The 23374-nt window shown below is 42.6% G+C and overlaps 1 protein-coding gene across 2 annotated transcripts in view; it reads right to left on the bottom strand.

Moving 5' to 3' along the window:
* Positions 1 to 18952: 18952 nt before the first annotated feature.
* LOC135107258 (uncharacterized) overlaps positions 18953 to 23374 on the bottom strand; it is an 80053-nt gene continuing 75631 nt past the window's right edge. For both annotated transcript variants that reach the window (XM_064016918.1, XM_064016917.1), the window contains one exon: positions 18953 to 20252. In XM_064016918.1, the coding sequence (XP_063872988.1) occupies positions 19134 to 20252 (1119 nt within the window). In that variant the 3' untranslated portion in view covers positions 18953 to 19133. The remainder of the gene's footprint in view (positions 20253 to 23374) is intronic.

Raw genomic sequence — 23374 nt, 5'->3', positions numbered from 1 at the left:
CTTGCGTAGCAACAAGGGGTGACAGGGCAGCGAAGCAAAGAAGACTTATCAGATTCGTCAACCTCATTGGCGCGGCGTAATTATCTGGGATTTGTTTGGGCTGGTTTAAGACCTTACCATTATAGAATTAATTTTATCATATTAAGGGCTCCCCATTCTCTGGGATTAGGTGAAAAATTCGCCTCTATAACCTGGCCAAGCAGGAGAAATTACGTTTATTCACGGGGTAAATTTGTTATAGAAGTGGTCAACACAGTGACGCTGAGAGGGGGGGGAGGGAAAGCAAGGACAAAAGGACACTGAGGAGAGGAGGGGAAGGGGAGGGGTTAGTCACATGGTACTGAGATTCTGGTCACCCCCGCACACTACATGGGCCCTAGCCTAGGAAAAAAAGTAGAAATATACATAATTAATTTCTCAGCACTACACAAGTATCTCACTTTGGCCTTCATCCTGTATTCTTGTACCCAAAACAGATAGTTCATATCAGTTCTGCACTGACTTCAAAAAAGTAAATAGCCTCACTGTCCTTGACTCATTCCCCTTACTGTTGGTAGAGGACCTGATAGGTAGGATTAGTGTGTCAAAATACATTACAACCTTAGACCTTTGTTGTTGACAGGGAGAAGGAGATTTGCTCATTCATCATGCCCCAAGGCCTCTTCCCCTATGATGTTCTCAGCTTCGTATTGGTCAGTGCCTCAGCAACATTCCAGAGAAGAGTTGTCAACCACGTCACCCATGGGTTGGCCAGAACTGCTGCCTACATTGATGATTTGGTGGTTGCCATGAACACCTGGGAGAAGCACCTCCAGCATCTGCACCTTCTCTTCACACACCTGAGTCAAGCTGGCCAGTCCCTGAATGTGGCCAAGTCTTGGTTTACCAGAAGTACTGTCACATAACTGGGCTACACAGTGGGTGACAGGCCCCAACTCTGCCATAGCTGCACCCCTAACTGCATTGAAGAGCACCAAGCAAACATTCCAATGGACCCAGGAATGCCAGCAGGGCTTCACCTATCTCAAGTGTTGAGAGGCCCTGTCTACACCCGGCCTTTCCACCTACAAATCGATGCCAGCAGAGTGGGGATGGGTATGTGCCTATTACAGCCGAACCCCTCTAGTGGCATCCTACATCCTGTTGCTTACCACTCCACCAATCTCAAACCACACCAGGCGTCCTACCCCACCAATGAAAAGGAAGGGCTTGCCCTCGTATTTGCCCTACAAAAGTTTAAGTATTGCCTGCTCCACCATCCTGACATCATACAAGTGTACTCTGACCATAACCCTCTCACATTCATAGACCGCTCCAAGCTAAAGAACCAGCGAACCTCTGCTGGGCCCTCTACCTACAGTCCTTCAGGCTTAGGATCCAACACATCCAGAGAGTTGACAACATCCTAGCAAACTCCCTCTCTCAGACCCCTCAGCCTCCAGGCCCTAAGATACCTACACCTGATGTGAGTTTCTTCCCCAGTCATCGGTCTTTGCCCACGGGGAGATGTTATGACCACTCCCCCTATCCCGCTGGTTGCTACCCTCAGGCCAAGCCCTGGCCAGTTATCATGCCATGTCATCTGTCTTGATCCTGCTCATTTAGTTGTGAGGCTCCAAGAGGTCCTGTTCTGAGGCAATGGCAGAGTTGCCCAGTCAAGGAGTGGGCGGTTCACACCAAGCTCTCTCTCTCCACCACCCTCGACCTGCTGTGTCACCCTTACCCTGGTGGTTAGACAAGAGTGGACTTCTCTGGGCTGATCAAGTGAAAGCACCAGATGTTCATCTCAACTGTTTAACTCAAATTCATGTAATGTATTGATTCCGAAAAGATTAGCTTCAGTCCTCCACCCTTTTTCTCTCTCCCTTAGGTAGGATCTTTAGCAGTTATTTTGTATGTTAGGTCTTGGTGTTGGTTTAGTTTATAAGCTGTATGGGTTCGTTATCTTTTCATTATAATTTTTTTTTTTTTTGTAAAAGTAAAGTTATAAGTTGTATTGTTATTTATTATATCTATTATTTCTTATGTGTTGTGTGATCATAACAACAACCATAAAATATTCTTACTTCTTAACCCATGATGTAGTAAATAGTGAATACCATTGTGGTTATCATTATATGGATCCACTCTCTCTATGAAATCCCTGTTTATCTAATCAACAATCACCTTAGAATACTGGTTAAAATAATCTGGTTTTTAATAAAGATGTTTTGAAAGCTTCTTAACCTACCTAGTGCTAAGCTGAAATTTCTTGGTTATTGGACCTTGTTTTCCCTCCAGGGCAGACAGACACAGTATTTATTATTTTTTTTATTATCATATGTTATGGATTTTCCATATATCTTGATGGTATCCTCAGTTTCTTGGGTTATTTTTATTAGATAACATCCCAATACGGTCTGATTCCCAGAGTTTATCAAAATTTGTCTGACGTGGTCAATAATCTGGGTTACTGAATTTCTCTTCTACTGGGCTAATTGCTAGTTTTAGCAATGAGATTACCTCCACCTGAGCATGATTGTTATCCTTATTTTTATATGTGCCACTCAGGGCATATCCACATATGGTGGGTAACAGAACTATTGTACCCTCCCTTTCATAACCAGGATTGACTAAATTGTAGTAAGGATTAGAAATTTTATCTTTTATGGTGTTGGGATCAGTTAACATGCAACCTAGTCTCTCCAATCTAGCTAGATTTTTACTTAGTCCTCTATGAGCTACTTGTTGAGGCATTTGATTTACTACTACAAGCTTTAAGCAGTATTCCTTCCCTTTATATTTATAAGATACAGAAGCTATGTTATATTCCTGACTTGTTCTGCTACCTGTCAATCCCTGTAATTTTAATTTTTCCTTGCCAGTTATTTTATGCTTTATCAGTGACAAAGGGGACTGGAGCACAAAGATCTTCTGTAAATACTAGTCGAGGAGAGCCCCCCCTAATTTTATTATTTTACCTCCCGTTCCTATTACAGGTAACATTAGGGTAAGTAATATGGTCTTCTCCTTGGGAGTTGTCACAACTAGTGTTATTGTCTCCCTTGCCTTGGTATCAGTTTGTTGTTTGTTGTTTTAGGTTTTAGCTAAAAGGCATAATAGTGTTTTTTCACAAAACTTACATTTGGTGAGGGTGGGATTGGTACAGCCTTTGTTGCCACATCCAGGGTCAAAGCACCCGTTACAGTTTCAATTGTTGGGGTCTTTTATGGCATTTGAACCTTGAATGACTATCCCTAGCATAGCTTACACTGGGATTTAGTTTTTTTCTTCTTTTTGTTGCTCGATGCTAAAGCTGCTTACATTGTAATATTCAATTTCCTTCTCAGCCGTGGGTGGACTACACTCTATAATGCATATCTAATTTCTTAAGCAATTTAAAACCTCCTCTATATTCAAGACTTGTTCCTGCAGCTCTTTTTTTTATATTTTCTCTTAAGGAAACTGGCAGGTAATATAGGAAGAATACTGAGCACATATCATTTCTAATATCATGAGCATTTAAGGATTTCTAGAGACTTTCATATTTGGAAATAAATTGTTTGAGGCTGGTAATGTTATAGTTAAGCCCCTGCAAACTGGGTAGCTAATTCTATCTTCCCTGCCATAAGTATCCTTCAGTAGTTGAATGGCAGGTTCATAATTATATGCCTCAAGTTTAAACACTGATATTAATTGTGGTATCTTTGTGGGACCCCTTTACTGGGAAAATGAGAATGCACTAATCAGTTCATGAGAAAAATTTAAATGTATGAGTTATAATGATTAATATGAGTGTGCCTCAGGGAGGGTTACCTTAATTTTTGGTAAATAGTATCCTAGTTGTGTAGGTGTTGCATCCAAATGTGTGTGTATTACAGGTGTTTTGTCTAATAGATTATCACTCTGTCTGTTTACATCCTAAATTTTTGATTTTCCCCCCTGAAATAATAACAATTAACTGGCAAAGGGAATTTACATTCTTCTCTGTGGTCAACAAGGGTTGGTTAGCATCTCACATAATTCTTTTATAATACTCACAATCAGTTATTTTCATATGAACAAGTAATTATTTTATAATAGACACCAATGAGTATTTTCATATGACCCATCTTCAAAAAATACAAGATTCTCTGGGTGTGACATACATACCTGCGGACAATGAAGGTCAATTAGCATTTGAGTTGAAATCTTGTGGTAAGTCTTTTATAGTACTGCATCACATTACTAAGTAGTTCTTCCACATAACTTGGAATAACTTTTCTGCATTGTCCCTAAAAGTTTAACACCTTTCTCTACCCTTAAATGGTTGTTAAACATTTTCACAAATGGTCCCATGTACTGAGAGAATCTAACATGATTGATTGATAAATCTGGGATTCAAATACTAAACTCAAAATTTCTTCAGAATTACATAGAGTTATCAGCTCTTACATGCTTCCACTTAATCTACAACATCTTGTGACAAGGATTTTTTTTTTTTTTTTGTGATTGGCATAACAAAAGCTGGGAACATTGTTTTCCTGGGTTTTCCTTATTGATAGGGAGGGAGGATGGTATTCCCCCATGCCTGCCCTCCTCATCTCAATATAACAACATCTAATTTGTTAACTTCTAGCTTACAATTTCACTTAATATTTTTGTTCTAAAGTCTTATTGTTCTCAAAAACATATATAATGTTTTATTTATGAATCCATAAAGATATTAATCTATTTATAGGCCTCATCTTTCCTTTAGGCTATGTTGTAAAGTAATTTTACATGATTGTTATTTGAATTATATTATCTTCTTTATTTTAATTTTTCCTTCCTATTTGTCCCCATGATAATTTATCCTCCACCATTTCCTCCTGCAGATGAACCTGATCTAAAAGTACATATATTTTCTCATTGTTACTGTTATTTTTCACTAGTGTGACTTTTATGGTTGCTTGTTTCTCTTTTATTTCATGCATATCAACAGAGCGCATGAATATATTTAAATCCTTTCTGAAGGTAGTAATGATGGTCCCTGATCTTGATTCTTGATTCCACAGGTGGCTCAGGATTCCTTCTGAGCCAGGCCTTTGCATCAGCACTCTTGTAGGGGAAAAAACAACAAACAGAAAGACAGACAGCATCTACCACACCCTTAGTTCCTACACTTAGCATGCCACATTTTCTCCAGGAACACTTTCACAGCCTCAATCATCCTTTCATTTGTCTCTCCTGACAGTTCCAGCACAACACAGTAACACCATCCATTCCCTTCCTGTCTTTTCCACTCTGACATACCCCAACTCCCTCAGCACTACTTGCATCATCTCATCCCTGTCTCTGGCATACTTCACACACACCACCACCATATACTCACTCTCTCCCATGTCACACATCTGGCACACTTTGCTGTGGTGACTCAGATCATCTGTAACTCCTTGCATTCATATCCATACACTGTGCTCTTATTCAGAAGAGATCACCAACCAGGCTTCCCTCATACCACTTTTCATAGACTTGGGCCTCTTTCTCTCTATACTACTCCAAAGTACTCTTTTTTTTTTCATCTTATTCCTCCATTCACTCAGTCCCACATGCTTTACTACTCTATCTCATATTTCCAGTTTCTTATATCCCATTCTAAGACCTCTCCATTTCTAACGATCATACTCCAGTCACTCTCAACATGCCTCCCCTGAAAAGCTGAACTAGTTTCCAGGCCACTCTTGACCAGGGATGGGGTATTCATATTCAAATACATTTGAATACAGTATTTGGGTGTATTCATATCCATATTTGAATACTTGTCACCTGACATCAAAGTATTTGCATTTGTTTTCAAATACTTGGGAAAAATATTTGTATTCTTTGAATAATATGCAGGATAATTTTAAATCCATCATCAGAAATAACATTTATTGTTCCTTCCAAGTTACAAATCTTTGTTCCTATTTGTCTGACGTGTATGATACAGGTTCACTATATATATATATATATATATATATATATATATATATATATATATATATATATATATATATATATATATATATATATATATATATATATATATATATATATATATATATATATATATATATATATATATATATATATAATGTATAGTGAACCTGTATCATACATGTCAGACAAATAGGAACAAAGATTTGTAACTTGGAAGGAACAATAAATCTTATTTCTGATGATGGATTTAAAATTATATATATATATATATATATATATATATATATATATATATATATATATATATATATATATATATATATATATATATATATATATATATATATATATATATATATATATATATATATATATATATATTGTCACGAGAGGGCAAGATCATGAAGATACCCAGACTGAGTCCCAGCTGAAGTGGAGGATGACGTCACACTACGTCACCTCGCCGGCCGCCTACCCTGGGGCTCGGGAGTATCACGTGACGTGTAGCAGCCCTGGGATTGGTGGCGGAACAGTTTGGGAGACAGAGTGGCGGGAAAACACTGGTGAGGGAAGAAAGCCCGCGCGTCGCCGACACTGCCTCCTGTACTTGTATGTTCCTTTGTGAGCTGGAGCGAGGCGTCAAGAAGCCTTCCGAGGGTCGACAAGAGGCCCGGGGTGCCGAGCTACAGCATAGGACTACTGTGTAGTGTGAGCAACGGAGAATAGAGGGCCAGAAGCCGACAAGTGTGTTTTACTACTCGCCTTCTGAGGGGAGCCAGGGGAGAACACGGAGCGCCGCAGGGTAAGTTCACCGTCACGTATGCAGGAAGCACCGGACCCTAAAAGTGTAAGTGTGACGGCCCACGGGGTGGTGAAGTTACAGTGGTGTCAGGAGTGGGATGAGTTAAGTGCTAACTGTGTGCGTCGCGGTGTGTTACCGAGTGTGCGTGTGTATTGCACAGGGGAGGCGAGCAGCGGTGGTACGGGTAACGTACTTGTGGATCGCAGCGGGCGGGCGGACGGTGCAGTGTGTTTTGCCATGGTAAGCTGCGTGTTGTGTTAAGTTACGGTGCCTTACAGTAATTAAGTCAGCATGGCGGCGAAAGAAATCACACTAGCGGATGTTATGAGTGCCCTGAAGGCGCAGGGAGAGGTACAGCGTGCTGAGTTGCAAGCGGTGACGAGCAGTGTAGACCGTGTATTTAAGGAGGTTATGGGGCTCGTGAAGGAGGAGTGTTCACGCGTTAAAGACGAGGTGTTAAGTGAAGTGTTCACCAAGGATCAGGTGAAGGGAGAGGTGGAAAAAGCGGCCAGTGAACTGAGGAGATATGTGGATGAGGTTGTGGCGGCACAGGCGCCTCCTGTACTCTCTCAGCATAAAGGCACGCTGTTCCGGTCAAGTGGGCGTGCTAGTGAGACTGAGGGGGGGAGTGACGAAGAGGAGGAGGATAATAGTTGTCACGGAAGCCTAAACAGCCTTTCTCCATTGGCCAAGGTGATACCATCTCCCCTACGCTCTCCTGTAAACGTCTTATCACCTCCACCATCCCCGCTAGCCTCAGTAAAGTCGTACCCCTCTGCTGCCAGCTCCACGTCACGGAGGCTGAAGGACGGGACGAGGCGCCGGCCACAGGAGTTCGATGGAACAGTGTCTTGGGAAGCGTATAAGACACAGTTTGAGCTCTTGGCCAGCGCCCGCCAGTGGAGTCGCCCTGAGATGGCCATGCAGCTGGTGTGGGCACTCAAAGGACCGGCATTAGAAGTCCTGAACCAGCTGCCAGCTGCCCAGCGGTGCTCGTATAGTAAAGTGACGGCGACACTGGAGAGGAGGTACGGGTACCAGCACCAAACCGAGGTGTTCAGGACAAGGTTCCGGGCCAGGTTACGAGGCCCGGGGGAGACCCTGACACGCCTGGCGCAGGATTTGGAGGTGCTGGTGCGGCGTGCGTACCCGGAGGCCAGTGAGGAGATGATCACCATTCTCCTGCGGGATCAGTTCGTTGATGCCATCGATAACCAACAACTGAGGATATACGTCCAGCAGGCACACCCCAAGGACCTTCAGGAGGCCCTGGCGAGGGGCCTGGAGATGGAGTCATTTCTCCGGACGACGCGGGAGCGACCCAGCGGGAATTATGTCCCGCAGAGAGTAAAGGCAAAGAAAGGGGCCGTGCGGAAGGCCTACTCTAGCCCTTCACCGCCCCTAGGTGAGTTCAGGGGTAAGTGCTACTCTTGCGGGCAGCCGGGGCACACCAAGAGGTACTGCCCGCAGGGATCGAGTAGCGGAAGGGCTGTCAACGGCAGAGCAGGGCAGTACCAGTACAAACCCTGTTGTTGGAACTGCGGTCAGGGGCACAAGACGGCAGAGTGTGCCCTCGTCTCTCCCAGGGATAGCAAGGAGGCTGGGGGAAACGGAAAGAGGCTGGTGGAAGGGGTGGAGCGCCAGCCAGAGAGCCAGAGACCCCAGTCCGCCTAAGTTGCCGCGCCGAGGGTGCCCGGACAGTGCAGGTGGGCGGGCAAGTGGATGGCAAATCTTGCTGCCTCACTGTGGACTCGGGCGCGGAACGTACCTTCGTGCAGGACGGGGTGGTGGCAACTGGACAGCCGCCGGTGGCCCAGCAACAACTGTGTGTTATTACAGGGCACTGCACACAGCTGAGGGGACCAGTGCATGCCAGGATTGCGGTTGGCAGCACGGAGGAGCATCTTCCCGTCTTTGTAGCGGACGTCGGGGAGAACTTGCTCGGCCTAGACTACCTGAAACAGAGCAGGGCGGTGCTGGACTTCGGGGAAATGACTATGTCGGTCAGAGGTAGTGTGGTGCCGCTACAGGAGGGCGGTGTTGACGCAGAGGAGTGTGAAGCTTCAATTGAAACTCACCGAGCCCATACTGCGTCCCTACCCGAAGCTAGCCACCGCTGCCGTCTCAGTAAGGAACAGAAGGAGGAAAGTCAAGGGTCGGAAGAGTGTGAAGGTGTACAGACGACTATGGACCCGGAAGGTCATTGCGAGGACATGCAGGGGAGTAGCACTGGGGTTCCACCTCATCTGCAGGATCTATTGCAGAGGAGTTCGGCATGCCTGTCTGGGGAACAGGTGGACGAGGTGAAGGAAGTGCTGGCTCTGTACGCTGATGTCTTCTCGCAGGGAGATAATGACCTGGGCCGGACCAGTCTGGTTAAACACCGCATTCACACAGGGGATTGTTGGCCGGTTAAGTTGCCGCCCCGCCGGATTGCGCCTGCTCGTCGGCTGGAAGTGGAAAAAGCCGTGGAGGAGTTGCACGCGCAAGGGATAATCGAAAAGTCGGCTAGTCCCTGGAGTGCTGCTGTTGTCCTCGTTAAGAAGAAGGATGGGTCTACCAGGTGTTGTGTGGACTATCGGGGCCTTAACGCGGTGACGACAAAGGACTCTTACCCTCTACCGAGGGTGGATGACACGCTTGACGCGCTCACGGGGGCCCAGTGGTTCTCCACCTTAGACTTGAAATCAGGTTACCATCAAGTTGAGGTTGCGGAGGAGGACAGAGAGAAAACGGCCTTCTCGTATGGGCAGGGACTGTATCAGTTTAAAGTGATGAGTTTTGGTCTGGTGAATGCCCCGGCCACCTTTGAGCGTCTAATGGAGCGTGTGTTGGATGGGTTGCTGTGGAAAAGCGCCCTGGTGTACTTGGACGATGTGCTAGTGTACGGGAATTCGTTCAAGGGGGCTCTGGAGAGGCTTAAGACAGTGTTGGACAGGTTCAGGGGGGCAAATGTGAAACTCAGTCCAAAGAAGTGTAGCCTGTTCAAGAGGGAAGTGCCGTTTCTGGGTCACATAGTGAGTAGTGAGGGAGTGAAAACAGACCCTGGTAAGGTAGAGTCAGTTAAGGAGTGGCCAGTGCCACGCAGTGTGACGGAAGTGCGCGGGTTCCTTGGGTTGTGTACGTACTACCGGAGGTTTGTGAAGGGTTTTGCGCAAATTGCGGTGCCACTCCATCACTTGACTCATAAAGGGGCATGCTTTCACTGGAGCGAGGACTGTCAACGTGCCTTTGAAACTCTGAAAGAGGTTCTCGCTAACGCCCCTGTGTTACCGTACCCGGATCCAATGAAACCATACGTGTTGGATTGTGATGCGAGTGCTGAGGGAGTAGGAGCCGTCTTGTCCCAGGAGAAAGACGGACAAGAGTGGGTCGTCTCCTACTTCAGCAGGAAGTTCTCAGCCCCTGAAAGGAACTATTGCGTCACTCGTAAGGAGTTGTTGGCAGTGATCCTGGCCATTGATCACTTCCATCCTTACTTTTACGGGGCCAGATTCAAGATCAGGACAGACCATGCTGCTCTGAGGTGGCTGAAAACCCTCAGAAACCCGGAGGGGCAGCTGGCCAGGTGGATTGGCAAGCTGGAGCAGCATGACTACAACATCGAATACCGGCCTGGAAAAATGCATAGCAATGCTGACAGTTTGAGTCGCCGTCCTTGCGACAGTGACTGCAGGCATTGTAGACGCCATGAGACTGAGCCTGTGTGCGTGAAGGCTGCCGGTCTTGTCAGTGACACTGAGTGGGGAGAGGACCTCAAACAGGCCCAGCGACAGGACGCTGATATCGGGCCCATAGTGACACTGCGGGAAGAAGGCGAAGAAAAACCGCCATGGGAAAGCGTGGCCCCGCTAAGCCCTGCCGCCAAGGCGTTGTGGCAGCAATGGGCAGTGTTGCGAGTGAGTGACGGTGTGCTGCAACGGCGGTGGGAGTCATGTGACGGCGGTGTGGCCTTCTGGCAAACAATAATTGTCCCTGTGAATATGAGGGAGGCCTTAGTGCGCGAGGCTCACGGTGGAAATGCAAGTGGTCACTTCGGTGTGAGGAAAACGCTAGGGCGGTTAAAGCAGCGGGTTTATTGGGTAGGCATGCGGAAGGACGTTAGTGAATGGTGCAAAGTGTGTGACGTGTGCTGTGGGAAGATGGGCCCCGGGAGAAAGACAGTTGCTCCCTTACAGGTGTATCAGGTTGGGGCACCTATGGAGAGGGTGGCAGTGGACATCCTGGGTCCGTTCCCTCAGACACTGAGAGGTAACCGCTTTGTGTGTGTGACCATGGACTACTTCACTAAATGGCCGGAAGCGTATCCGCTGCCAAACCATGAGGCTGCCACCGTGGCAGGTGTGTTAGTGGACGAGTTCTTCGCCCGGTTTGGCGTGCCGCACGAGCTGCACTCTGACCAGGGCAGGGAGTTTGAGTCGGCAGTATTCCGGGAGTGCTGCCAGTTGCTGGGCGTCAGGAAAACTTGTACTACACCCCTGCGGCCGCAGTCGGATGGCATGGTGGAACGCTACAACCGCACGTTGGGGCAGGAGTTGGCCAAATATTGCCAGGAAGGGCAGGAGGACTGGGACTTAAAAATCCCCCTACTTCTCTTGGCCTACCGGTCCGCCGTGCATGAGGTGACCGGTTACACGCCAGCCCGGCTGATGTGTGGGCGGGAGCTCCGGCTACCAGTGGACCTCGTGACTGGCAGGCCGCCGGACGAAGACCTGCCCACTACCATCACCCAGTACGCTACAGCCCTACAGGACCGTCTCCGGGAGGTGCACCATCAGGTGAGGGGTAACCTGAAGGTGTCCGGTGAGGCGATGAAGGACCGGTACGACCGCCGGGCAACGGCACCACCCTTTAGCGAGGGGGATCAGGTGGGGCTGCACAACCCTCGGCGTAAGAAAGGATTGTCCCCTAAGCTCCAGAGCCCCTGGGAGGGGCCATACGTGGTGGAGAAGGTCATCTCGGACGTCACCTTCAGGATACGCCAAGGGCCAAGGAAGCGGGCACTGGTGGTGCACGCTGACAGGCTCTGGGGTTACCATGGCCCTGGAAGCTTCTCCTGGGGAGAGCGAGCTCCTCTCCTGACCAGTGATGAAGAGGAGGACAAGGACAAGGGCCTTGGGGACGACGAGCCCCTGGTGATGGAGGATGACGGAGACCTGGACCTGAGAGAGCCTGAGCCGCTGGTGATGGAGGAAGGTGGAGCGGATGAGTTGTGTCCCTTGGAGGGGGCACTGGCGGATGTCGACGCTGGACCTGTAGTAGGGAGACCCAGACGGGAGCGGCATCCACCCAAATGGAGTGAGGATTATGTTCTTTGTTGATTTTTGATATACCTAAAGTTGAAGTATTATTTTCTTGTTTTTGGGGGTGTATCTGTAACCTAAAGGGAATAGAGAGAGTTGGGGAGCGAGGGCGCTCAGTCTCTTTACAGGAGGGGGTAGTGTCACGAGAGGGCAAGATCATGAAGATACCCAGACTGAGTCCCAGCTGAAGTGGAGGATGACGTCACACTACGTCACCTCGCCGGCCGCCTACCCTGGGGCTCGGGAGTATCACGTGACGTGTAGCAGCCCTGGGATTGGTGGCGGAACAGTTTGGGAGACAGAGTGGCGGGAGAACACTGGTGAGGGAAGAAAGCCCGCGCGTCGCCGACACTGCCTCCTGTACTTGTATGTGCCTTTGTGAGCTGGAGCGAGGCGTCAAGAAGCCTTCCGAGGGTCGACAAGAGGCCCGGGGTGCCGAGCTACAGCATAAGACTACTGTGTAGTGTGAGCAACGGAGAATAGAGGGCCAGAAGCCGACAAGTGTGTTTTACTACTCGCCTTCTGAGGGGAGCCAGGGGAGAACACGGAGCGCCGCAGGGTAAGTTCACCGTCACGTATGCAGGAAGCACCGGACCCTAAAAGTGTAAGTGTGACGGCCAACGGGGTGGTGAAATTACAATATATATATATATATATATATATATATATATATATATATATATATATATATATATATATATATATATATATATATATATATATATATATATATATATATATATATATAGTGAACCTGTATCATACATGTCGGACAAATAGGAACAAAGATTTGTAACTTGGAAGGAACAATAAATCTTATTTCTGATGATGGATTTAAAATTATTTGGCATATATATATATATATATATATATATATATATATATATATATATATATATATATATATATATATATATATATATATATATATATATATATATATATATATAAATAGAAATGAGATCTGCAGCAGGATACTAGAAAAGACTTGGCTATTATAATTTGACATAGGTATTTTGTTGTGCTTCTTTCAGTACAGCCCAGATACATACGTGAAAATTTTGGAAAACAAATATGTCTAGGCGTGATAAAGATGTACAGAATACTGGCATCAATTATAAGTTCATGATATTTTACTATTGAATAACTTTAGTACCATATTAGGCTCATTGCCAAGCTACCTACATGAAAAAGTTATTTTCAATGAAAAGTAGTCATGAATGCATTCACAAATACTCTCATGAAGTATTCATATTTGTATTCAAGTTATCAGTATTTCAGTGCATTCATATTCATATAAATATGAAGTATTCATATTCGTATCTGAATACACAGTTCTTGTATTCACCCCATCCCTGCTCTTGACTATCATCTTAACACACCTCTTTCCCCACCTGCTACTCCTGATATTCCATAGAAGCACCTTTCTCACTAATCTTGCATCATCCATTCACTCTAATCTACCTTTGTACCCCATGGTTGCCTTTACTTGTCTCTAAAGTACTCCAGCCCATGTCTCCTCTCAAAGCCTCTATCATTGCATACTTTGGTAGATTAAGTGCCATCTGTCCTACTTCTGATTTAACTGATTCTTTCTCATTTCAAGCAATCACATCCATACCATACATAATGGTTGAAACAGCCAGGCTCTTCCAAACTTCTTGCAGCACCTCATATTTACTTGCTCTCATCCTTGCTGCACTTCCTAGTTGGCCCACCTACTGGTTCACCATGCTTATCTTTTTATTCTTTTGCCTTCTCACAACCATTCAGACTCATCCACATCCTTAGGTACTTGTATTCATCTATCTGTTGCAACCCATTCCCACCCAGTCTCCACACTGAATTTCTCTCATCCTCTGATCTATCCACTTTCATCATCTTACTTTTCTCATTGGTAAATCTCACACCAAAGTCCCTTCCATACCTATCTACAACATCAAACAAACTTTGGAGCTCATCTGCTGATTCACTCATAATCACTACATCATCTACATAAAAAAAGCATTTCCCACACTCACTCCTGCATTCATTCTTCTCATTCTAGTTGCTAACTCCTTTGTATACAACCTAAAAAGGATTGGTGATAAAATCCATCCTTGCCTGACTCCTCACCCAGTCTATTTCTATATCTCCTAGTCTGTATTTAGCTCTGTAGTCCACATACATACTTTGCACTATGTTGTTTGTACTTAACCCAATCTTCTTTAAGATTCTAGCTAGCATATCTCTATTCACTCTATCATAAACTTTCTCTGTGTCTATAAAACTTATGTACAATATACTATCATCTTTCTTTCTCTCAATCATTACATTCACCACAAACATGTTATCCTCTGCTCTCTGTCTAAACGAAACCCATTCTATTCATCACCTAACAGTCCAGCTCTCTCAATCCATTTACACAATCTCTCATTCAACATTGCACTAAAGACTACCAACTGTTCACTAATGCAATTGGCCTGTAATTTTTCAGCTTATTCTCACTCTTGTATCCTTCCTTATGCAACAGAGTCATCCTGCATTCATTCAACATTTTCGGCACCTTCCTGTTCCCACACCTGATTAAATAACAAAGTCATCCTATCAATCACAATTTCCCCTTCATTTTTGTACATCTCATAAATGATCTCATCTAGCCCTGTTGCCTTCCCATTCTTTTGCCTTTTCACACATTTTTCCACTTCCTGCTAATTCTTTCATTCAGTTCATCCACATTCTTGCTCTTCAGTGTCACACCATTTTCTCAATCTTTTCCCCAATACTCTTTTATTGTCTATCTCATTTCTTCCTTATCTGTCACCAAAGCCCCATTCACCTTTAGGCTCTCCACATTTTCATTGTCAGGCATTCCCTCATCCCTAAGGAATCTGTACCATTCCCATCCACCTTCAACACCTTCCCTTCCCTTGAATCGCACTTCTCTTACACTTAAATTTGGCATTTATTATCTTTCACTTTATCACCCTGCTGACTCATATGCTGTCCATGCATTCTGGTACTCACTTACAGCCTCCTCTTTCTCAACTGCTTGCACACCATATTTGGTCTGTTTCTTTCCTTACTAGCATCCCTAATCTCATCAATCTCTGATTAATTTTAATTTCTTTGGATCCTCCATTTTTACATTTTTATTGAGATGGTAAAACAAATCAGAATATTATATTAATTGTTGTTAATAAGCTTTGTATTTGTATGGGATGAAGTGCATAAACCAATGTACCATTGCCAGATATACTGCACGGAGTTATTCATGTGTGGCCTTTGTCATTCTGCAGTGCACTTAGTGACATGCAGAGATGGGTTTAGGGACACATACACTGGGCATGAGTTGAGTCACCAGCAAGAGTCCAGTTCAAAGAAGCAATTTGGGAACTTGGTATCAACATGCACTGATGTCAAGCCCAGGTTGCATATTATGGATTTACCTTGTATAGGGGGCGAACCTATGGCTTTGCAGTTTGCTTACTTTATAGTACATAGGCCTGTGTATTGTATACCTAGAGTTTTGGGTGGAATTTCTGCCTGGAGTACTAGCTGAGTGATAGCAGAATGACTGCTTTGTGTGAGATCTAGAGTGTGACTGCTACTGAAACTTGACTCTAACTGAATGTGCCACATTCAGGGAAGGCTCATAAAAGCTTGGGTCCAGGAGTTTGGATGTTTGATTTTGGATCCTTGCAGGTTAACCCACTCTTTAAGGTGGGTTGTCATACCTAAATTGATAATGATGCCCATCATCATTAAATCATTATTCTTTTGGAAATACAGTCATACCTAATGATTTGAATGTCCTTCAGTTCGAACAACTTCCAATTCAAACAGGGTTGGCAAACAAACTTTGACTTCCAATTTGAATGTGGTTCTCCAATTCAAACACAGACATATTGAAAATTCAGTTTAGTACAATAAAAAACAATGATATATGTATAGTATATAATATTGTTAGCAATGTGCCTTTAGGGTGTATAAGTGTGTGTCCATGTGAGTATGTGGTGGTGTGAGTTGGTGGCAAAATTGCTAAAGCAGAGCAGGAATTTGGTGTGGGGAAGCGGCGTCATGTGAAGGCCAGAGAGTGGACTGCTTGGACTGCCAGCAAGTAAGACGTGCACCCCCTCTTCCTGCTACCATCATGTTGGTTGTTGCACGGGCATCCCAAAACAACCTTAAATCTTCAGATTGACCAAGCCTGCCTACTCGACTATCTGCTGAGATAAGGGGAGGCGCTGCCTGGTACTAGTGGAAGAAACATTCATATTAATCTAATTATTCCTGTGTATTTTTTTCTTTGATGACTTTAGTATAAGGAATAAGATCTGCAAGTTTCATCATAATAGCTTAAGTAGTTTTTGCAGAAAAATTTTAAAGGTCTTCTTTTGTAGTTTATAAGAGAAGAGCTAAAAACAGAAATTGGAGCATGTATGTTCACTCAATTTCTATGATATTGGGTAGTTTTCCTCATGAAACCCAGAAAATTGCTTGTACAGTTTTTTTTATATGCCTCAACATTGTTGTACAAAAAAATTCTTAAGATTACAGTTTTATGTATCCCAGAATTCTCCCTTTTTTTATTACTTCAATAAATCATAACAGCAGTGTTTGTTCAGTTAGGAAAAAAACATACGAGTAGAATGTTTACCGTCCATTCGTCTTTCAGCATGTTGTTTTTTTGTTATGTTGAAAACTAATGGAGTTATTTTCCACCAAAGTACAATAATTGCAGTTTTGAGATATAGTAATTTTTGTGTTTAGATACAGTTACTGTAGAAAAATGATTTTTATAGGATTTTACAGGGTAGAAAACAAATTTGATTCCAACTTAGTTTTATTTATGAATGACAAGGATAATATCACCATAATATTCCTTACTTACTTACTTAAGTCCCTTGGCACGTATGCTTCTATGGGAGCTTCTTGCTTCTTCTTTTTCTTTTTCCCTGGGGCTTTTTCTTTTGGTCTCTTGAGTGTCTAAACCTTCCAAAGTGTGCACAGATGCACCAAACCCAAGATGCATCAGCAGTGACATGTCTTGGCAGCAGCAGTCTTCAGGGAGAGCAGGAGCAGATGTAGAAGATGTTGCAGCACCAGATGTAGGTGTTGGAGGAGCAGATGTAGAAGGTAATGCAGGAGCAAGTGTAGGTGTTGGAGGAGCAGATGTAGACAAGGGTGAGGGTGAATGTGAGCAAGTGGTGGTGGCTCATGATATGACTGACTGACAAGTCATGACTTCATGTCTTCATTGTGCTTCAGTCAATTCCTTGAAGCACTCCTCCCATGCAGCAGCTTCTTGGAGGGCCATCCTATGTTTCTGGAGTACAAGGAGTCTTGAAAAAATGCTGGGAAAATGCCTCAAACAGGTCATACTGCCTGTGACTCGGGGAGGCTCCCAACTCTCATAGTCACACCACTTCTAGTAGCTGTATGTAGCTGGTAGATGTATGATGACACACTTTGTATAAAAATGTAAAAAGAAAAAAAAAAAAAGGGAAAAATCAGACAAAAGATGGCAAAATAAAACATAACAGTACTGAATAGAAAATGTGGATTTCTGCAAAGGTGGGGACCTCAAAATTTATATTGCAAATCAATTTAGTTGACAGGGAAAGAATTGACGTAAGGCTGCCAAACTTCCACAGAAAACGCATTGTGGTCAGCTATTTTTCAGGATAACTTAAAAAAAAAAAAAAGTTGGAAAGGTGAAATTTAGTTCTATTTTGGTGGAGCTTCCCCTTAAGTCCCTATCCTTAGCAGTGCCATTACAGTTAAAATGAATTAATCAATTATTGTTAGTAAATAAGACGGCACTAGTGGCAGATACAGAGAAGTTAACTAGGCTAGTAGAGGGGTTTGGACTGGTGTGTAAGAGAAGGAAACTAAAATTTAATGCAAGAAAGAGTAAGTTAATGAGGTGCATCTGAGATGCAGCTGTTGAATAGTGAGGAATTGGAAGAGGTAGATTGCTTCGAATATCTTGCATCTACAATAGCAGTGAAGGGAGTAGTAGAGACAGAGGTTAGAACTAAGTTAAAAGAAGGCTGAAAAGTGTTAGGAGCTATGAATAGACTTTGAAAGTAGGGCAATTGAAATGTATGTAAAGAGAGTACTGTATGAAGGGATAGTAGTGCCTGCCTACTGCACTGTATGGTGGTAAAACTTGGAGTATGTAAGTAGCTGACAAGAAGAGATTGAATGTAATGGATGGATAGAAACAGAAATGAAAAAAAAAAATGAGAATGGGTGTTGGAAGAGACTTGGCAGGACAGGGAGAGCAATGTGTGCTGAGATGGTATGGGTATGTTAAGAGAAAATTAAAGGTGATAGGCTGATGAAGAAGATAGTAAGATCAAGTGTGAGAGGTGTGAACTTGTGAGGTAGGCCATGAGAGACAGCAAAAAGGAGAGAAGAGGACTGACACTGCAGCATAGCAGAATGATTGTGCATAACAAGCAAATGGAGAGCAATTGTGAGTGCATGAGGAATGATGGCCCTGCAACCTCCAAAGGAGCTACGCAGGTGAGGGAAATCATATGTGGTAGGGAAAGTATTTCCTGTGAGGGAGCCTTGTTTTGGATCAAACTGGACTGATCAGCTGGAGCACTTTTTTCTACATCAGGGGCCAAAGGCCTAAGAGAGTGGTGTGAATGTGAAAGTTTTGTGCCTTGTGCCCTTTTTTTTAGGGGGGGGGAGACAGTCCTGGTATGTATTGCACAGAAGACTTGGAGTTTCAAATTTATTTTCTTTATACTTTGTACACTGTGTATCTCTCAACTAAGTCCTCTGACTACTTAAAATTATTTGACTGTCCAAAATGGAGCACATTCTCATCCATTTTTCACCTTGCTGAAATCTCCTGACTTATTTTTTTTATTTTCTTGGTCATGACCAGTCTCCTGGACATGTAATAATTAGGAAGGGTAATGAAAACAACTTTATGCAGTAAAAAATATTTATAAACTCACTAGAATAATGAAACACAGTAAATGAATGCTACCAAAGGCGAAATTTAATATATAATACAATTTTTATGCATAAGATTATTTATGCTTTACAACAGAAATGAAGCCTTTGCAACTTTAAAATTACAGATAACATAAACAGCATGTACACTTTTATGTCTTTTTTTTGTGTTTCTTAAGTTTAGGTCTTTCAGTCTGTGTGTTAGATTTGTTTTTTTCTGGGTCAGGACTTAGGGAAGCCACATGCCGAGTTCTCTTCCCTTCATTTCTCTTAACAGCTGTAACTGCTGAAACATCACTCTCACAAGTGGATTCTGCCTCACTAAGAGAACTTTCTGCTTCAAATGATTCAAACAATTGTCCTGTGACCTTCTTTTTACCTTTTGCTTTATCTTTCCTTGACTCGATAGGATCTTGCTGCATGTCTTTTGAAGTTTTGCGGAGGCGGCTGAAGTCAGATTCATGTTTATGAGATGTTGGGCTGGTAGAGTGAAGCTGCAGCTCCCCAGCATTACTTTTTTCTGAAGCAACTGTAGAATTTATGTTAATGGCACTCAATTCTTGAGTTTCATTGACAAAAGTCAAGTTATTAATTAGTGTTCTCTCAGTAGAAGGAGTGCTGATGGCTCTGAGTAATTCTGACCGTGTTTTGTTTTTTATTGGTCCTTCCCTGCTTTCATCTTTTGCTGATTCCACTGTCTCCTCTTCTCCTTCCATTTTCTCTTTCATTGCTTCTTCTTTCTCATTTGGCTCTTCTTCTCCTTCCTCCTCCTGTGGCAAATATCCTCCAATTGCACGAGGATCAACATGTGTTGTTTCCTCCCTGGTTGGAAAGACATCACAACTATGCTCTCTGAAATCAGCAATACTAATTCTACGCAACCTTACAGTTGCTTGCAAGAGTTTGGTTGGCTCTCTTATACCATCCACACAGCCTGCAACACTTACTGATTTCCTTCTAGCAGTAGCATCCTTACTAAAGACTTGAGCCCTTGTGTGCAGCTCTTTAATATTTGCTGGTGGAGGTAGACAGGTTGTTGAAGGTCTTGAAGTATCTCGCTCCTCTACTACTGATAACCTTCTCTCTCTCAAAACTGGTGAAGAACCCAACGTATCATGGTTACTGCCTTTATTACTGATCTCTCTACTTGGGATTCTTTGATCATTCTCTTCACGCTGATTCTTCTCTTCCCACTGCTCTTTGTCAAACCGCCTTAAGTCAAATTCTATCTCCTTTGCTAGTTGTTTGTCTCCTGCCAGGATCTCCCTCACCTGAAAGCAAAATATTGAATATATAAAGTACTGAATACAAGTGAAACACAAACTTAGTAATTATAGAAAATTAAATTTTTTATTAATGAGGGTATAGAATACTTTTAAACTGTTTATGTTCTTTATTCTGGTGCTTGTGTGTGTGTGTGTATTTACCTAGATGTATAATACTGGGTTTGAGCAGGGCTCATAGTGTACTGTCTCCATATCTATATTTATTGAACATTTCCTTAAACTTATGTGCGTTTGCTGTTGTAACCTCTTCGTTTAGGCCATTCCGGATATCCACAGTTCTATGTGGAAAACTGTACTTCTTGATGTTCCTCAAACACTGACTCTTCCTGATCTTCTTTGAGGGACCTCTCATCCGTCCAGCTTCATCTTTCTGCAGTGTGTGTGTGTGTGTGTGTGTGTGTGTGTGTGTGTGTGTGTGTGTGTGTGTGTGTGTGTGTGTGTGTGTGTGTGTGTGAATTCTATTGGTATAACTCTCCTCTTCACTGTCTTTAGCCTTTTTCTTTGTCACAAGGTCTTGCTGTTGTTATTTTCATGCTAATTGCTCTTCTCATTTTGCTAAATGCATGCATTCCCCTCATGTGGCCTTGCTGCAAAATTTTCAACTTTTACCCATATTCTATCCATCTCCCAAATGCAAGAGTTATCTGGTATTTTCAGTCTTTAATCTCTTGAGCTCAATGCATGCTTCTGTATTTTAATAACCCCACATTTTACTTGTTCTTGAAAAAAAAAAAAAAGTGCAGGATTGAGGCAATGTAATGAGGTTGGTTGTCTACTGGCAAATGCCACAGAATGGTGCGGAATGTCAATGCAAGGTGGGCAAGTTAGGAATTGTTAGTTTTACTGAAAGTAACAATTTAACTGAATGTGACACTGAACTAATGGAGAAGCAGATGTGTAAAAGATTTAAAACTACTGAAAACTTAATGAACTAGTAACATGTCAAATGTGAGAAAATTTCATCATCATCAAAAGATATGTGGAAAATTAAGCTCACACAATTCATAACTAAATTCAGATTGTAAGGCTTTAGAGCAAAAGTCTGCAACCAGGAATCAATGCATACCAACAAAAAATTAAAATGATAAAGAAACACAAAGAATGGAAAATAAATGAATAAAAAAAAAACTCAAATTCTAAAGGAACTCTCTCTCTCTTTCTCTGTTAACTTATCTTATTTGTTGGCATATCAGATACATCCCTATTTTACAAGGATGTTTTGTGGAGAATTTTTTTTTATTAAGTTTCATCATAAAGTTATGGAAAAAAAATTGTGTGTGTGTGTGTGTGTGTGTGTGTGTGTGTGTGTGTGTGTGTGTGTGTGTGTGTGTGTGTGTATGTGTGTGTAAGTGTGTTTACCTAGTTGTGGTTTATGGGAGGGGAGTAATCTCATAGTATCCCGTCTCTATATCTATCAGTTTGGTCTTAAGAGCATGGACAGTTATGGCACTGACAACGTCTTCACTGAGTTCATTCCATTTGTTCACACTTATATGAGGAAAACTATACTTCTTGATGTCTCTTCTACAGTTAACTTTCTTCATCTTACTGTGTTCCCTTCTACTCAGTGTGTCTAAATTTATAAAAAAAATTTTGTCCACATTTTCCATACCATTTATCATTCTATAGATGTTTATTAAATCTCCTCTCTCTCTGATTTTCAAGGGTAGGAATTTCCAAAATTTTTAATCTCTCTTCATAGATTGACTTACTTAACTCTGGAACCATCTTAGTTACTGCTCTTTGTACTCTTTCTAATTTTACAATATTCCTCTTTGTATGAGAAGACCATACCACTGCTGCATATTCCAATCTTAGTCTTATCATGAAAATCAACAACTTTTTATCATTCCTTCATCCAAAATATGAGGTTGCCATTCTTAATCATTTTAACAAATTCATCGTCTCTCCAGTGATTTTATCAATGTGTTGGTCCGGAGTCAAATTTTCAGTAACTGTTACTCTCAAATCCACTTTCCCTTTTGACTTTTTAACTTCACACCATCCATCTCATAATGATATTGTGTTCTTTTCTTACTCATACCAAACTCCATTACTTTACATTTACTTGAATTGAATTTCATTTCCCAAGATTTACTCCATCTATTTATCTTATTTAAATCATCTTGTAGTACCATACAGTCATTTACATTTTCTACCCTTCTCATCAGCTTAGCATCGTCCGCAAATAAATTCAGATAACTATCTATTTCTTCATTCATGTCGTTCACATATATTACAAACATTATTGGTCCCAAGATGAATTTTGGTCTTATATTACAGTTCTCATCTCTATATCATCCAGATAATCTTCCATCCACTCCAGCAGTCTTCCTCCAAATTTTCCATAATTTTTTATTTTCCATAGTAATCTTCGGTGTGGTACTTTGTCTAAAACTTTCTTCAAGTCTAAGTAGACACCATCCACCCATCCGTCTCTCTCCTGCACAATATTGACTACCCTTGAATAAAAGGACAATAAGTTCATAGAGCATGATCTTCTCCTCCTAAATCCAAATTCACAATTTACTAAAACTTTATTCCTTTCCAAGTGTTCCATCCATCTTTCCTTTATTGTTCTTTTGCATAGTTTTCATACAACACTAGTCAAGGACACTGGTCTATAATTTAGTGAGTTTTCCTCATTTCCCTCTTTGTACATTGGTGTAATATTTGCTCTCTTCCAATCTTTCGGTACTCTTCCCTGTGATAATTATGTCACCGCTAGACTGAATTTTATCAGCCAGTTGTTCTCTATATTCCTTCAATATCCAGTTTGATACTCCATCTGGACCAGATGCTTTATTTATATCGAGTTCTTCCAATATCTTAAGTATTTCCTCATAACTGAATGGGACTATACTTAGTATATTCCTCACCAACTTATCCCTTCCAGCATCAAACTACCCTTCCACAGTAAATACTGGTCTGAAATTATTGTTCATAACCTCTGCCATGTCCTGTGCATCATAAATTTGTGTGTGTGTATAAGAGGGCCACAGGCCAAGGACAACAAAATATTTTAATAAAAAGAAAGACCCACTTAATTCCAGTTCTCAAAGAGATGTCAGATAGAAAGAAAGAAAGAAAGAAAGAAAGAAAAATAA

The sequence above is a fragment of the Scylla paramamosain genome, chromosome 15 (assembly GCF_035594125.1).
Source record: "Scylla paramamosain isolate STU-SP2022 chromosome 15, ASM3559412v1, whole genome shotgun sequence".
NCBI classification, from domain to species: domain Eukaryota; kingdom Metazoa; phylum Arthropoda; class Malacostraca; order Decapoda; family Portunidae; genus Scylla; species Scylla paramamosain.
Note: the sequence above shows the minus strand (reverse complement) of the source record. Positions and strands in the feature narration are given on the sequence as shown.